Source organism: Xyrauchen texanus, chromosome 6, assembly GCF_025860055.1.
Source record: "Xyrauchen texanus isolate HMW12.3.18 chromosome 6, RBS_HiC_50CHRs, whole genome shotgun sequence".
Classification (NCBI taxonomy): Eukaryota; Metazoa; Chordata; class Actinopteri; order Cypriniformes; family Catostomidae; genus Xyrauchen; species Xyrauchen texanus.
In genome coordinates, this window is record NC_068281.1 from 30,764,475 (window position 1) to 30,782,587 (window position 18,113).

The window sequence follows — 18,113 nt, forward strand, 5'->3', positions numbered from 1 at the left end:
AACCAGAGGCTCCGCTGCTCGCAATCACCAGTAACGTTAGTCTAACAGTTAACAACAACCAAGCGGAAGTGTAGAGCATCCAAGAGGAAGTCTCTCGCTGCAATGGCACCACCCATGGAGAAGTCAGGAAAAAGGTTTTTAACTCGATCTGTCCTCCAGTAACCATTTCTCCAATCTAGCGAGAATATTGTGAAAGCAGACACTTGCCAAAATTAGGCTAGCTCTTTGGGCCTCTAATACGAGCAACTTACAAACGTAATGGTCAACTGATTGGTTGTACTTAAGAATAGTGGAGTCAGCAGGCACAGTACATCTCTAGCTAATCCAGATCGGTCAAGCCACTCCAAACCCTTCACATTAAATGAGAGAAGACACTAAGAGGAACGGCTTAAAGAACAGCAGGTATCAAAGAGGCAAGTACCACAGAAGCAAAAAGGCACTTTCAAGGTGAATGACTAGAATTACGATTTATAATAGTCCTTATCGTTGTTTCTTGTTAGACTGTATGATATGAACACATTGATATCGCCATAGCACACTGTGCGACATTATGTCAGACTGCACGATATACATCATAGCCGACTGTTGTCCCAATCCTCCCTATCAGTGAACGTGACTCAAGTTACGGGAGTGTTGTGGAATAGAAGCGAAACGGCAAAATTTGCCCACCATGGAGGAGCATTTTTTTTCTCTCTCTGAAAGTCAGTACATCAGCATTTCCATTGCTCCAATACCACTCCATCACAAGCATAGGCTAACATTTACTAGAAAGATGGATTTTGTCAAATAGGCCTATAATAAGACAGCTTGATCACAAATACAGAAAATGACAGATGTTGAGAATAAACGTGAGTGCGGGAGGTTGCCTACAGCAATAATGAGCTACCACAAGCAAATATTTATTGTGGAAATAAAAAGACTTGTGATCCGTTCACATTGGAGGAAACAAAAAAGGTGGATTATAGTATGTCTTGCTCCTCGTTTAGATTAGTAACCAATAGGCCACGCAACATTTTGAAAATTCATAAAGGCTGATAATATATCACGCTTGCAAATACCCTATGGATGATGCACTAACATGACATTGATTTCTAGCATTTGCTCATTTGGATTAAAACGTCACATAAATACTTACCAGTATAAATCTTTCTATTTTATTTATAAATAAAATTGGAGTGGTGTGAATCTTAACTAAAGACGTTTACAGACATTTAAAGTAAATTAAATAAAAGCAACTAAAATTAAGTTGTAAACAAAATGCATGATAAAATGTAAAGAAAAAAAAAGAGAAAATGCAATCATTTATTTATTTTCATTTTGTAGCTTAATCTCTGTATTTATTTAATTCCAAGAATAATGCTTTCATACTGCTGACGTGTTACACTTTTCTCCAAGTATTTTCTGCTTATTTATTTATTCAAACTTTTATACAAGAATGAAAAGAAGAAAAAACATTGAAAGTGCTTGAGTAGAGTGATGACTGGGCACAAATGTTGCTATGGTGGTGTAAATGCAGAGCAGGTTTCTTTCCAAGTGAATTGGGGTGAGAGAGATCTCATCTAGTCGTCGTAATAGCATTCACAGTATACGGCTATGATAATAAATTTCAGACACTGCCCAAATTTCGTCGGAGGCTGACGATCATCTCAAAGGATTTTAATCGGCCGTCTGTGAACATGTCACACTGAACGTTGTAAGACTTTGCCCTGCAACGAGATAAATCCTTTAGGATTCCCGAAATTTGTCTTGGCCAAATTTGTCTTTTGACATGGCCAAAATCGTACAGTGTGCACCTGCCTTTAATAAACATACACAGTATTTCCCCTATTTTTTGTTTGCCTTCATAAATCCCAAGACATGGCTGTAGTTTAATTAGTAGGTAGGTAGGTAGTTTTTTAATGAAAGAAATCTGTAAAGAAGACCCAACTTAGTCCCACTGTCAAAATATTTAAATTTAGCCATAAAAAAAATTAGGTGTTAATTTTTTCCACAGATTTTACCATTGTTAATTTCATAATTTTCATCTGCATCCCAACTTCAAAATCAATGTGTACTGTCAAATGTGCATTTCAATGCACGTAACATAATAATATTTGCATGGGTGCTACCCAAGCAGGTGCTGGTGCACATTTTCAATGGGCCCTTTGAAGGCACAAATAAACCATGATGTGGCCCAGGCTGAAATTGAGTTTGACACTGCTGTTTTAATCTATTCTTCGACCAACATGCATTAATACAGGTCCAGCGTTGCGGGCTTGTGGAGGAGTGCACAACAGCACTGCTGCTGAAATAATCCTAGGGGAAAGACTGATACAGCTGACTTGTTTCTTTGTAAACTTGCCATGATAGCAATATATCAATGTCAAAACTGTGACCGAGCACATAGTGGTAAAGGATAAGCTAGAAGTAAATCCTGCCCTCATTGGCAAGTAGAGTGACCTCCGCCAACAACACAACGTCATTCACGCCCCATTCAGAAAACAGAGCTTGTTTTTTTAATTGATTACAGTTGAGTTCCCTAATTGGATTAACGTCTTAACCTTAAGTCACAGACTGGGCAGGAGAAAGGGGGATTGGGTGTGTGTTCAATTGTGTGTTTAAGAAGATTCATGAGGTAAAAATTTGGAATTTGGAAGAGAGAGCCAGAAAAGCACATATGTGCAGACAGGGCTGCTTCTGACACTTGACTCACAACATGATATCATGCCTATAAAAAGCATTCACACCTATTGGACTACATTCATACTTTATTTTCACTGCATGAAACTACAATGTATTTAATTGAGGACATTTGTCACTCTTCTATACTGACTATACACACACAACTATACTGAAAAATGTGACTAAACTGATAATTAAACACCTGCATCACCTCTGAACACACTAACTCACTTCTTCAAGTCACATAGGCTAATAATTAGAGTGTAATTGTTTTCAATTAATATAGTACTCTAAACAAATTCAGGAGAAGCAAGTTAATCCTTTATTTATTTGTTAATTCATATGAACAAGTGAACTTGTGAAATAAGAAACAAAATTGCTTCTCGACTACATTACATTTCATCTAAATACAATTTAACGCAAAAACCAAGCAACATTTCAAGAACATTTTGTTTCGCAAAAAAATACCACTGCATGCATGTAGGCCTATATAGGAACTAAGGAGAGGTCTAGGACAGCTCTAAAGGACAGTGTTGGATTTAATCTGAGGGTAGACACAGAAATCTGCCTAACAAGCCATTTATCTGGGGGTCCGGGGTCATGCTATCCAATGAGATTTGTGTGTGTGTGTGTGTGTGTGTGTGTGTGTGTGTGTGTGTGTGTGTGTGCAAAAACAACACCAAAGTGTTCAATTCTGAATAGAGCAGAACGCAGGTGTATCGAGACAGCGTTTTTATCAGTTGAAGAAATTCTTTTTAACTTGATACAGGGTCTAAAAATGAAGTGCTCCCGTGATTGATGCTAAAAACACAGTGAAATGTGACACTCTTTTCAAAAGACATCTATCTAGTGAATGTTTATAAGGAAAACGACTGAAAAACAGTGCGAGCAGATGCAAAAACATGTTCAGTTTGAACAGCCCCTTGTTCACATGACACAGCACTAGCTGAAGTTTCTCAAAGTTACCTCTCAAAAAGACAGGCTTTTGTTTCAGTTGATTGTTGGTACATTTCCACTGCATCCAGCACTCTCTGAACAGTTCTCTGTATTCCTAAAGCAATTTCAGCGCAATACATTTGAATTCTCATGAGATCATATTGTCTGTAAAGATAATCCCTACAGTAAAATATACAGAAACATGAAATATACAGCAAAAGCCACAATGGCTTAAAACCAACAAAGTTTATGTCCTGAAGTGGTCCAGTCAAATTCCAGTCCTGTAACTTTATTACTATTCCATCCAATTAGATTGCAAAAAAAAAAAATAGCAGAAAGTGGAGTGTTAAAATGGGCAATGCTGATGCACTCCAAGAAACTCACAGATGTAATGAGAATTAAGTTTATGAGTGGCAAAATGTACTGTAATTGGAGTTTTTTAACCTTTAAAAACTTTTCAAACAGATGTGTAGAGAAGGAATGAAGAAATATTTCACTTATGTTTAAACATGTTTATTGTTTGATATATAAAAATGTGGTATAACGTACTTACACAGTGGCGAATTCTCAGGGCCAGCAAAGATTTCTCTACAGGCCTAACATGCCAAATAAATAAATATTTTTAATCTTTTCATACTCAGTCACCTTTTTTTTAATCACTTTCCACTCTTAATTATTCTACAAACAAACAAATGAGAGTCAAACACCTGCTGAGCTTATGGGAGCATTCCAGTTTTGTGTTTTCTTCCGAATATCGGGGAATGGAATGCATTTATGGTCGGAGATATCAAGTAGGAATCCCACATCCAACTTGAATGGAACGCAGCATAACCATGTACACTGACAAAACTTAATTTATTGCAAGCAACATTTAAATAGCAAATATTATTAGATAGATTCTTCCAGGTATTATAGACAAAAATTATGATTTTTGAATGTCTGTTTGGGAGACATTCATTTCACAAAACAGTCAGGCAGCAGTTAAAATTAGACTTGCTTGTGCATTAAGTGTCGTTTCAAGTTCTGGCTTTCGTACGTGGATGTTTTCAAAATGTCAATTGGTATTACTAGTTAGCTGCGACATAATGTATGATGCCCGAAGGCATAGAGTGTCTTATTCATTGTGAAACTGTCTTTCCTTAATGGTATGAATCACACTGAAGGACTAGATTGTAAATGAACGGCCTGCCACTGTACTTACATATGTACTAAACTGCTGTATTCAGGCAACAGTATCAACAAACATAGTAAAATCGTGGACGTGTGCACAATGAAAAAGCAAAGGCTACAAAGGATATAACCCTATATAAGCACACAGTCTTCTTGTAAGTGCACAGTGTTGAGAATTTCAGGGGCTGCTGGGCAAGGCAGGTGTTTGTTCATGCCTCTAGTGCCTGTGAGACTAAAAAAAGCTGGCATCCAAAACTACATCACAATCTGCAGTAGGCTCTTATTTTACACAGCCTTTCAAAAGACAAAAAGGCTGTGTCATTTCTGTTATGAGTACCTCAGTACATACCTGTTTTTTCCTAAACAATAGAGAATAAACAGAAGAGGCTTTAAAGAAATATAGCTAAATATAGCATACAACAAATATTACATTTCATATTATTAAAAAAAAAATACCATCATTATATTATCCTGCTGTTAACCTGTAATAATGTTAATTAGGTCTATACTTCTAGATATATCCTGAAAAAATATTATTAAAATCACTGGCACTGCTTATGTTTGGCAGATCCTGTTGTTCTACATCTCTTAACAGACCTACACACAATGCAGTCTTAAAAAAATTGACATTCTGTTATCATGGAGCACAAAAGTATATGTTAGCCTTAGTCACCATTCGCTGTCAAAGTATGGAAATAAAGATGCATTGAAAGTGCAACATTCTGCCTAACATCTTTTGTAATGAAAGGGAGAAAGAAAGTCATAGGAGCTTGAACAACATGAGGGTGAATAAATGATGACAGAATATTCATTATTGAGTGAAGTATCTCTTTAAAACATTTTCACTGGGACAACATTGTAAAAGAGAGACAAAGAAAAGGGAGAGTAAGAGAGAGAGAGAGCGAGAGAGAGAGATGCACTGAGTACTCATTGTATGAACACTGTATTGTTTCTGCCTTTTGAGCCTTCATGTGATGATGAACTAAGTTGGATATGACTACATGCAACATATGCAGTGAATGATAATATTAATGATCATATTCCACATTTAAACTCACGTTTAGATTCATGGGGAGGCCATTAAAATTCAGACAAAGGTAGTTTAGATTCAGATGAAGGAGATCTGAAGCTCGTGCATTAAAGCGCAGCTGTTATTAATTAGGCCATTGTTGTAAAAATGACACTATCGTTCATTTTTGTTGAAGATATTCAAACGAACAGTGTTATTATAACAGATAAATAGCATAAATAAATAAAAATATATAGAAGTGTATTTTAAACCTTTTAACAACTCAAATATTTCAAATATATTTCTTTCGCTTTCATGGTAATTATGAATTAAAGACATTACAAACAACATCTCTTTTCAAGAGTAAATAAGGCTTGGACTTCATAGTTTTTTGTGCTCATCAACTAAGGACTTGAGATTTCAGAAGACAATGATATTTCCAGTAAGGGAACATAGTGAGCAACGATGCTAGCTGGTTTTACTGTGCATTGTAGGATTTGTTAGGGAGTGAACATTTCAGTGCATTTAAACGATTTTGCCATTGATAGGACTCCCTGATCAGTGCCCTGAATACTGAACTAAATGGCTGATTGTGAGACACCCTTAGTGTAACATTGTAGATACTGGCAAAGTGAAAATCCAAAAACCTGTAGATCCACACATGAACTTGACCTGGCTTGACATAGACTAGATGACATTTCAGTCAATACAAGAAAAAGGACAATGGTAAACATGAGGGCATAAATACATGATATGGGTAACAAGACAGCCAATGAACAGACAGAACTATAAACAAGATAACAAGTCTAATAAACTAAAACCAATGACAAACTAGAACTAATAATGAGTAACAAGACAATGACCAATAACCAATGGGAACAAGACACATGAACATGAAGGGAAACAGGAATCACATAAATAGGGATATAGGAACTAAACATTTCAAAATAAAAGACATGAAATACATTAACACACACATAAACATTACAAATAGATTCATTAGGTGATGGTTAAGATTTAGGTGGAGGTCGTTTAAATTCAGTTGATGGTGTTTAAGATTTAAGTGGGTTAGATTCAGTGGGAGGTGGTTTAGATTTAGGGAGAGCTGGTTTAGATTCAGGAGGAGGTGGCTTCGATTCAGCAGGAAGTGACTTAGGTTTAGATGGAGGTGGGGTAGATTCATAGGGAGGTGGCGTAGATTAAGGAGGAGGTGGCTTTGATTCATCGGGAGGTGGTTTAGATTTAAAGAGAGGTGGGGTAGATTCAGAGGGAGTGGCTTAGATTCCATGGGAGGTGGCTTAGATGCATTGGAAGAAGGGTTACACTCAGTATAGGAGGTGTGGATTGGATTACTCAAGCAACCAAAGTGCTGAAATCAGAAGATTGTGCTGCTCTCTCAAAGTGAGTATGAGCTCATCCCATCAGGGAGGCAAAACACAAAGAGGAAAACACACACACAAACATAGCCAAAGGCATAGCTAAGCACACACAAGCAAGGAAATCACTGTCAGGAGATACACCCACATGCAGAGGGCTATTGAGCAAGATTTTCTATCACGTTGAGAAAGGAGCACAAAACCGTTGACACAATACATAAAGAAAACTTTAAGCATAACTGTTTTTTAGAATTGTGCTGATGTGGCTCTGATAAAGAGTGTTTTGATAATTACACAAATATTTTCAATAAAGCTGTTGTTGTACATTGCAGCATAGAATGATGTAAAATAAAGTGTTGTGTAAATCAGTTGCATATGAAATTTAAGCCACAGGAAAAGGTGAGGATTTTGTATAAACTACACAGCAGGACTTCTCTTATTCCTTAACACAAGGATGGAGGAATGCAGAGGACCCTAACATAGCTAAGGTCAAATAAAGGCCATCAAAATAAAGCACATCTATCCTGTTTCATCTTCTCATGTATCAGACACACATTTGATAAGAATTAAATCCATAATGTATTTTTTTTTTTTATTTGCAGTCATTCAGAGGGTGAAAAAATCCATTCCACCATCGTGGAACAGAAAATGCCAGTGAATAAAACTTGCCGTATGTACTTAAGATCTTTATCATCCTAAGTATGGCAGAGACCTCATTTGTACTGCTGTGCATAGTAAGTGGTTGTGGTGATTTAGAGCAGGTGCACACACAACTCCCCACTGTGCCAATACATTTTTTTAGTCACTGTTACAGGATGTTGCACTAGCTGTTTTATGCATTCTTTGCCTACTGTTTTGTATATTGTCTGTTGTTTGTATATATAGTCAGTATTTATTGTGTGTGCTACTGTGTTCTTATAGCTACATGGTTTTAAAAATGAGACACACACAAAATAAAATTGACTGACCAAATTATCTGACTTCAGATCAGACAAATGGTATTAATGTAGAAAAGAAAACTATTGTAAACAACAAGGGTTGTATTTGCATTGATTGAAAAATTGGGCCTATAGCTGAGCTGAGCTCCTTCATTTCTACCTATTTTCACACATCCCAAGCACTTTATGAATACTGTTGGCTTAATCTAAAGATTATTTTTGACCTTACTTTGGGGACACTTTGACAAGAATGGCCCTTTTGAGCCATTGTAGACTCTGCATCAAAGGCACTTCTAGCAGGGCATTGTACTGGTATTATATCTATTTAGCTTTGAAGTGCAGCCCAAATGTACAATCATGTATACTATGCATATATCTGCAAGTATTAGGCTGGTTGTGCCATGTGCAATGTATTATAACCATTACCTTTACTGTCTTTGGTTTTACTCGATGGCTTAGAACTTCACTCTAGAGCATTCTAATCTTTTCAACTATAATACCATTTATACCAGGTTCTCTTCAAGAAAATTCAACAGAAAACAGAAAGTGCCAAACTAAGCAAGTTGCTTAGGGCCCGCAATCCACCAGGGGGTCCCCACAATGTCATAGACATTATAAGTAGTGTTATGAACAGTTGACGGGGGCCCCCACACACATTTTTGCTTAGGGCACCCAAAAGGCTAAGACTTGCACTTGAGTAATACCAGTAAAGTCTACTCTGATTGCCATGCATCTTGTCTAATTCTGCATGACTTAAATTATCTATTGTATGGAATCCTCAAGCCAAGAAACATGCAAAAAAATAACCCTATAAATCAGATCAGTGTCTTATGCATCACACTTGCATACAGAGCACTGTGCTCTTGTAAATTTTCAGAAGACAGAGAAGGTCAACGCTAGTTGTTGAGATAAGTCCAACTCCAGTGAATATTCCAGTGAAAACAAAGGGTGAGAGTGATAAGGCATGTTCTCCACTCATTCCAATTCCAACGATCTGGAATCTGGCCCAAAGAGTTTCAGTCTGCTTTCATTCTGACATTCATAAAACACAGGGGTGTATCCTCACATATGTGAAATGTACTTGAATTCTAATAATGCATTTAATAATGATAAACACATGCTGTGTTTTAAAAAGCTGGAGAGGAGAGTTTGGGGTGGGTGGGGGGGTTCAACGTCACTGATAACTGCTGCAACGACAACTCATCAAAACATTAAAAATAACAAATTCCAGTGTCAGATCACCACTCAGATGTTGCCTCTGCATTAGACACATCACTGATGCTTAAAGTAGAGAGGACAAAATTAGAAATTACAAAAAATTATGTGTATGGATAAACAGCCTATTACAGTCAATGGATATATAATTTCTGTTTTCATATATCTTTTGTGAATTTCAAGTAGGCCTAAATATTGGAGCCTGATCTTATAAGATACAACTGTGGCAACATTTTTCCAAAATGATATTACATGACTCCAAGTATCGCATCAGTTCTGAGGTACAGTATGTCCACTGTGTGATGCTAAAAGCGAGTAAAGCTCCACTTTGTAGTGTAAAGGGTTAACCCATTAACTAATTAACCAGCATTAACAATTTGTTCGACTAATACTATCGGTTAAAATTAACCGAGAGGTTAGTTCAAGAAACAACAGAGAGCTATCTTTTTATAAAGTTGACTGAGCTCCACTTAGAATGTTAGTAAGATTATTTTTCATCAAAAAGTCTTGTCCATTTTCTTTCCTGTTTTTGGCCCTCTGATTAAAAAGCTCAATTTTCAGGTTGTGTCCCCTTTAAGACTTCAATGCAAATGCCCACTGCTATGATTGGGTAACATATTTGCATATCGTCACCTTCCTAAAAAAAATTTTTTTGGCCTAAATCATCTCCTCATGATATTTGGTTAAGTTTTTTGTGTTTCCTGAAAAACTTGAAAAAATGACTTGGGGCATTATTTTAGGAAGGTGACGATATGAAATAAGTGAAAAAAAAAAAAAGTGTTTTTGTCTTTTTTTTCCATTTAAAATAGTCTAAAAGTCCTTAAAACAAGATCAATTTAATTGAGAAGCAACATGTAAGATATTTAGACTTGCTTTAAGAGAATGTATCTTAAATATACTGTAAGTGTATTTTGTATATTAGTGTATTTTGAGTGCAGTAAAGACAAGATATGCACATATTCAAGATCTATTCTCTAAAAGCAAGTCTAAATATTGTATATGCTGCTTCTCAGGTGAATGCAACTTTTTAAAAGGATTTTTTTGATATTTTAAAATATTTGTATTTTTAATATTGTATTCAACATTCTCAGATAACAATTTTTTCTTCTGCAGTATAGCTGCTAAAGAAACTGTACGTTGTTTTAAAGGAGCTGTAGATATTTAAATTGGAAAACAATCCAAAACAAATCAAAAACATGCTTTGTTGCAGTGTATAATGTGGCAAAGACTTCCCTCTCTCACCTTTCTGTTCACTGTGATCCATCTTTAACTCACAAAAAAATAATTTATCTTATTAATAAAGCTGCATATTGCCAATAAGAAATATAGGATATACACAATAAGAAATGCGCAGTGACATATTATATGATTCAATAAGTCACGAGCAATCATGTTATAATCTAGTTGCATTAAGTGTGCACACTCGAGGGACGAGCGTCCTCGCGACAGAGTGTGCATCAGCTGGGTGCAGTTTCAATCTCTCCCCCTTAGATCGGGACATTCGCGTAACTCATAGAAGAGGCACTGACCGCACAGAGAAATGGCAGTTTAGGTAGTTTAGTAGTTTGTAGTTATTTACATGATCTGCTTCCGTATTATTTAAACTTTAATAAAGCTATAACGCATTAATATAACTGCATTTAAGATGTAAAGTGGGGTGTTTCCTTTAAAGACACTAGACATGCAAGTTTTGCTCCAGCTCCACTTACTCCATAACGAGTGTGCTTCTGTATTTACTTTTATATTTTTATATTATAATTCCCTCATACTTTGCGATCTACATCACCTGAAGCTGTGAAATTTTAGAGTGCATCTGGACTGTGAGCTGTGTAATTCTTCCTCTCCTAAGTCAGGCACGAGCTGCAGTGCTGCTCTCGTGCATCATCATTAGAGTTTAATGTGATCTCACGTTAAATGATATCAAACGACTATTCAACAATGAAAATATTTGTCTGCAATTTTTTATTGTCGACGTTGTCGATAACGTCGACTAATCATTTCAGTCAATATGAAGCAATACAATTAACATGGATTCTCACTTTTAATTTAAGACTCTCTGCCAAGACTGAGTCAAGGTCCAAATATCATGCTTTTGGTGCAAAAATTATAAATATTTAAGTACTTTTTTAAACTCGAAATCATGCTTCCGTTCCCTCAAATATTATCACATTATCTAAAATCCCTCAAGACGCACTGAAGCATGAGCGGCTAAATACACCCTCATCCTAGTGATTTCTGCAAACTATTTGGAATCCCAGATAGGGTCATGGCATGTTGAACCAGTGGACCAAACAACAAGTGGTTTCTTGTCCCTAATGAGGAGGTGATGAGCAGCTTACGCAATGTTCCCCTGCTGAGAGAGTAAGACCTTAAGGCTGTGCTCTGATAATGCTCACTTGGGGGTGTTGAGGATGGAAACAGTGAGATCCAAAAACGCACAGGAGCAAAGTCTTATAAACTCCTCTTGCCCTTTTGGCTGCTCTAATCTGCAGAAACGCCAACCTGTTTACCAAACAGGATCATATTCTATTCTTTATAAATGGTTACAAAACCTAAACAGACACAATCACCAAGACACAAGGGAGCCGTTTTCTCCAAATATGGTTTGCAGGGCAGGGGCAGATAACCATGAACACAAAAATACTTCCACATTACCATGACTGCATGACACAAATGTCTACAGACATACCTCATGTATGAGACAAATGCATCAGACTTTGGGCAAAGGGTTGAGTGTAAGGAGGTCTATAATACCTGGAAAAAGCATTTTGTTATCAGAAAACAACAAAACAGAATTCTGTTACAGAAATGTATGAGCCAATTACCTGAACTGATAATGCCATGGCCCATGTGACACTCTGAAGCCCCAGGTGAAGGTCATCATAAAGCGCAGACTGTCTGATGGCACTACAAGAACGCATACAGTCCCAAACCCTTCACTAGCGACAATCCTGAGCTACTGTATGACGTCAAAGGCAGCAGACATGTCCATTTGATGCTTTTAAGAGCCCTCCAAAATTCATGACCCCTGTGTGACCTTGGTGTTGTTTTCCTCCCCAAAAAATTGCAATAGACAAAATCTCTTGTGAAACTTGTGAAAATTTGATGTGACTTATGGTTATAAAATAATAGTTCACCCAAAAATGACAATTCTCATCATATATAGGGCCCCACTTTTTCAAACAGCCCTCCTAATCATGTCTTCTCTCTTAAGAGTTATTTTTTTTGTTTTTGGCAATTCGCATTCTTCATGTACTGTATATCGCCAACTACTGGGAAAGGGGGAGAATTTATATTAAAAAAAGAACTTAAATATGTGTCGGTTTCTCACCCACACTAATGTTGTTTCTAAAGACATGGATTAAACCACTTGAGTTGTTTGGATCACTTTTATGCAGCCTGTATGTGCTTTTTAAAGTTTCATAGTTGTAGACCCTGTTGACTTGCATTGTATTGACCTAGAGGGCTGAGATATTCTTCTAAAAATCTTTACTTGTTTTACAGAAGAAAGAAATTCATACACATATGAGATTGCATGAGGGGGAGCAAAAGACAAGAGAATTTTCATTTTTGGTTTAACTTTTCCTTTAAGACCATATAACCCATTGAAAGGAGAGCGGTCCATAAAGGTAATGTTTACATTTCCAGAGAACATTCCACTGCCATAATCAATGACAACTTTGTCTTGTGATTAAATATTAAATACATAAGGTAGTTCTGACCCATTCACACACACTTACGTAATTTAACCTGTAGGTTTACTGTTTTAGAAGAAAGGGCTGGGTTTTGACTTTAAGGGCTACTTATCTCTACTTAAAACAAAGTAGCTTGAACTGTGTGTCTTCTTTATTTACATTCCTGTCTTGTTATCTCTCTTGTTCTCTACTTCTGACTGCTGTGGCACTGTCTGTGCTCTGGGGAAATACAAAATAAACCCACACCTATTACCTACTTTTTTCTGAGTGAGACTTTAGGGACACACTGGAAATGTTTCATTGCAGGACATTTTAACAGCATTATAACTTTACATAACATACTATAAATATGTATTTTTTAGCTCCAGACCCTCTCTTGCCTGACCACTATCTATCAGTTCATGCCGTCATGGATTTCATCATTTCATGTGCCAATGCAAATCTATAGCAGATTTATGATAAGCGTCTATAAAAAATTTATGGAATTTAAAAGCAGAAAGCAAAAACAAATTTACTGTCATTTAGTATGTCGTCTGTTTTCAACTGCAGCCAACTTGATCTGAGTTTCCTGCCGTGTGCCACAAGACTCAAATTACTAACTCAATGTTTTGTTTTCTTTAATGAAGCATATAAATCTCTCACTTCCCTCAATGTTTTCTTCAATAATTTTTTCCTGTGTATTTCCCCATCAAGCAGTTTAAGACATCTGATGTCTTGAGTAGCTGAATAGTGCTGTTTCACAGCTCTGGTTTCAGCCGGGGTTGTTGGGATATAAAAGTTCACAGCTGTTTGTGTTCTTAGCATTAAGTTTAGCAGACAGCCAATTGATGAACAATATAAATTTTTTCAATGATACTTTGTCCTTTCACAGCTTAATATGCAGAGACATCTACAAGTAGTTTGGCCTGAGACAGCTGGTATAGACTCCAGCACTCCATGTGACCCTACATATGATAAGTGGCTATAGAAAATTGATGGAATTATAAGTAGCTGAACCACTTGTAGGTTGACTCCCCTGAAAAAGTGAATATTGTGGCTCTATGGCACTTTCAAAACATTGATCTTTTTGTTAGAGAATACCAACCAACCCAACACAGCATGTACAGATAGTAGCAGTTATCCAACCTGACTCCATGCCTAAATTTCTTAAACACCAGCGCGAGAAGCCAGCACATGAAGTCAAAAGAATCTCACTGGAAAAAGCTGAGCTGTGAGGATGCATTTATTCACAATCATAATCTGGTTGCTGTGCATGCCATATTGCTATTGAACAATGCACCACAACAAGAGGTTTTTACACAGGCCCATTCTTCACAACTTCACATATAGTGTCCTATCCATGAGTCAGGTGGTTAGATCTACATGGCACATTTCAACATCCCATTATAACAATGAACTTTTGTAGACTCTGCTTGCTTTCATGTTAGTTTACATTTATGTAGTGGACAATGTGTAAAGTGGTCCCCAATATTTTTTGGACACACTCAGAATCAGGGCTGGATTGGTAATCTGACATATCGTGCATTTTCCTGGTTGGCCGACAGCCTTTAGGGCCAATCAGGTGTGGACTGGACATCGGGAGAACTGGGACTAAGCTGAAATGACATTGAAATGCCGCTGCATTGTGCAGAAAGGGCCACAAAACAGCACCGCGATATGCTGAAGGCAGGGCTGGACTGGTAATCTGGCATAATTAGGGGCAATCAGGGGCAGACTGGCCATCGGGAGAACCGAGTGGGCCGGTGGGTCGACGTGAAACGTGCGGGGAAATGAATGGGCTGCGACAAGCAAAAATAAGCCGTGGCGTTATGCAAAACAGACCACAAAACAGCAGAGTGATATGCAGAAAAGGACAGCGAACATATTTTTATATGATTTTTTCTTAAGTAATAGATGCATTCAGAAATACGAATCACTGGAAGGTGATATATGTAATGTATGGGGAGCTATTTAAGTCTTTCTTACTCTCTCAAAGTTTGGCTCGGAACAAGCTGAAAAACTCCTTGACTTGCTGTGCCAGTGAATTGTTTTTTAAACGGCACCTCCCCAAATCCATGACGACGCTATAAGAGCTGCCAATTCTGCATACCAACTGTGAGTACACACACACAAACACTAATATGTCGACTGGTGAAACTTCACTGACTCACTGAGGGAGTGAGACATATGTGGTGGTAAGAAAGAAATCCGAAGACACAAAAATGCTATTATAGCAACTTGTACGACATTTATCATGAAAAAAAAACCTACTGTGTGTTTTATCCCATGAAACTAAAATCAAAATTGGGCCAACGTAATCTAAATACACTGCATGATTATATAGATGCAAATTCATCAGAGCCTAACATACCTATATCATGTGTTACAACACATTTCAGTCAAAACACCAATACATCTTTGACTGAAGCAAATGTTTCAAATATTTTCCATTGAACTAAACACTGTCCTCTTTCCAAGAAGTGAAGTTACAAGAAAACATATTAAGAGCAGCTTACAAGAAAATGAAATGAATGCCATAAACAGGGTGACAATTTGATCCAAACTAAATCAAAAGTATGGAAAAAAAAGCTGTGGGAACATTACCTCAAAAAAGCTGCGTAGGAAGTATATAACACTCAACATTGTGAGTGTACTGAGGAAGTGACGGCTTCAATCTTCTTTCACTCCCTCTATAACTCCCTCTCTTTCTCTTCTTCTGAATTCATGAGCCCTGTGGAGAGTTTCCCTAGCATTTTGCTGCCGCATGCTTACTTGTTGCTATTTAGGAGAGCTCTAAGACTCATGGCACGGCCAGAGAGAGAGACAGGAGGGTGGGGGTGAAGAAGGGAGACACAGAGAGATAGACAGAGACAGAGTGACAGACTGCCAAGCCATGCCAATGGTTCAAATTTCATAACAATGAGGACTCCACAATTTAACTATGTGAAACTAGGTAAAAATAATCAGGTAAGCCAGTCAACGCCTTTAATCATTTAAAGAACCCATTAAACTAGGAGTTTTGTGATTTTTAGTCTATATCTATTAGCTTTGAACCCATTTACATGCTACTGTATGCCTAAAAGTGGACACAATGAACTTTTAACAGATTTATGCACTTAAAATGTACAGTCTTTTTCGGGAAAACAGACCAATATTTTGACTAAAGTTGCTCTACAAAGATTCCAATCAAATGCTCAAGTATCAAATCTTGTTACGTGGCTGTGATGTAACTAAAGCATATTGACTATTTAAAAAAGATTTAAAAAAAAAAAAAAGGAAACTTACAAACTATTCAATATGTCCCATCCAAACTTCTGTTGACAAGTCTTAATAAAAGTACGAAATGGCTCATACAAAAATGTTCGACTTTTACTCCCATGGATAAAATAAACAAATGAAAGCATCATGTCATTACAATATTTCCTAAGTTAAACTCCTAACACCCTATTTACACCAAATGCAAGCAGCACGGCACAATGCAACAAGGGCAAATCGCTCCTATTTTAATCAATGACTTGGTCCACACACTGGCACTACTCCTGCCAACAAGACAAATTAGGGTTTAGAATGTTAAATTTGATGTGTCCAGTGTAGACAGCCTCAAGCCGCTGCAATGCAACATAGTTCACTTCTGGTGTAGACAGAGTAACTCAAATCGAAACCTAACCATATAGCTGATTTAATTTGGAAAATAATGTTTGTGTACCAAACATCAGAGCATGGAACAAGACAAGGGAAACCTATTACAGGCTATTCCATAGAAAGATGGAATGAGCAACCAAATTTGTCCACTGACAATTTATTTCTTAATTAGAAAGGATAAGAGGTTAGCTCATATTGCATCAATTTGTAATTCTGTTTATTGATTGTTTTGTCTCTATGAGAATGAAAGTCATACCTTTTCGTTCGAGTCAAGTCGTTCGATATTTCATGAATTTCATCTCGTACAAATTATTACGAGTTGTAATGAGACTATGTTGACAATACCATCCTCATCAAGAAGTTTTATGCTGTCTTTTACTCCTGTCTCTACAAACATCTTAAATTATTTAATTATGTGGTGAGGCCTGGTTTAAGGTTAGTGAAGTGTGTGACAGTAACAATATCGGTGTGCAAGGCAGGCTGTGGCGGATTAAAAATGGTGTTGTGAATTGTTTTTTTGGTCAGTATTTTGTTGAAAAGTACATCTGTGTAACACCCAGCATCTTTGCTAACGCTTTAATATTACACCTCCCAGACCAGCAACAGTACCTGTAATGTCTTTCATACAGTATAAACACTGGAAGTTCAAGGCGGAGCAAATCAAATCAAATCACTTTATTGTCACACTACTGTGTACACAAGTGCAACAGTAGGTGAAGGTTTTGTGTTCAGTTCCGAATAACATAGCAGTACCAATTACAATAAACAACATATTTACACAACACAATTTACATAACAAATGTACACATACTTACACAACACAATATACAATGTACAGTAAACAATACACCCAATATAGAATACACATACAATAAAAATAAAAAATAAGGGTAAGGGTATATAAAAATATATACAGTAGTTGAATTGGGGAGAATATATTTGACAGTCCAGTGTGTGATACAAGATGATAAATAATAAAGTGCAGTGCTGATTGTGATAGATCAAGTGTTCAAAAGTCTGATTGCTTGGGGGAAGAAGCTGTCATGTAGTCGGCTGGTGCGGGTCCTGATGCTGCGATACCAGCTGCCTGATGGTAGCAGTGAGAGCAGCCCATGACTCGGGTGGCTGGAGTCTCTGATGATCCTCCGAGCTTTTTTCACACACCGCCTGTTATAGATGTCCTGGAGGGAGGGCTTCGGCACCCCTCCAGGAGAGAGAGAGAGAGAGAGAGAGAGAGAGAGAGAGAGAGAGAAAAAAAAACTTGCTCTGCGCTTTCCCAGACACGCCGTCGCTTGGTCCTCAATCACACTTCCGCCCTCTGCTGGACGATAGCCACTGATCCTCGGGCAGACTGGAGCCAGTCCTCCGGCCCCTGGCAGATGGAATGCCCCTCCACATTTTGGTGGCCAGTAGGGAACTCCTCCGTTCCCCCGGCGGACGGCCGTGGCTGCTCCTTGGGGTGGATGGCAGTGGCGAGTACTCCCCATCCCTC

At 37.5% G+C, this 18,113-nt stretch overlaps 1 protein-coding gene across 3 annotated transcripts in view; it reads right to left on the bottom strand.

The window, feature by feature from the left end:
- Positions 1 to 18,113, bottom strand: part of LOC127644698 (rho guanine nucleotide exchange factor 4-like) — a 94,730-nt gene that overhangs the window by 58,665 nt on the left and 17,952 nt on the right. The window contains exon 1 of one of the 3 annotated variants that reach the window (XM_052128017.1): positions 15,584 to 15,637. The exons of the other annotated variants lie outside the window; for them this stretch is intronic. Coding sequence (XP_051983977.1) covers positions 15,584 to 15,622 — 39 coding nt within the window. The 5' untranslated portion in view covers positions 15,623 to 15,637. Of the gene's footprint in view, positions 1 to 15,583; positions 15,638 to 18,113 lie in introns of those variants that run through there. 3 annotated transcript variants of the gene reach the window in all.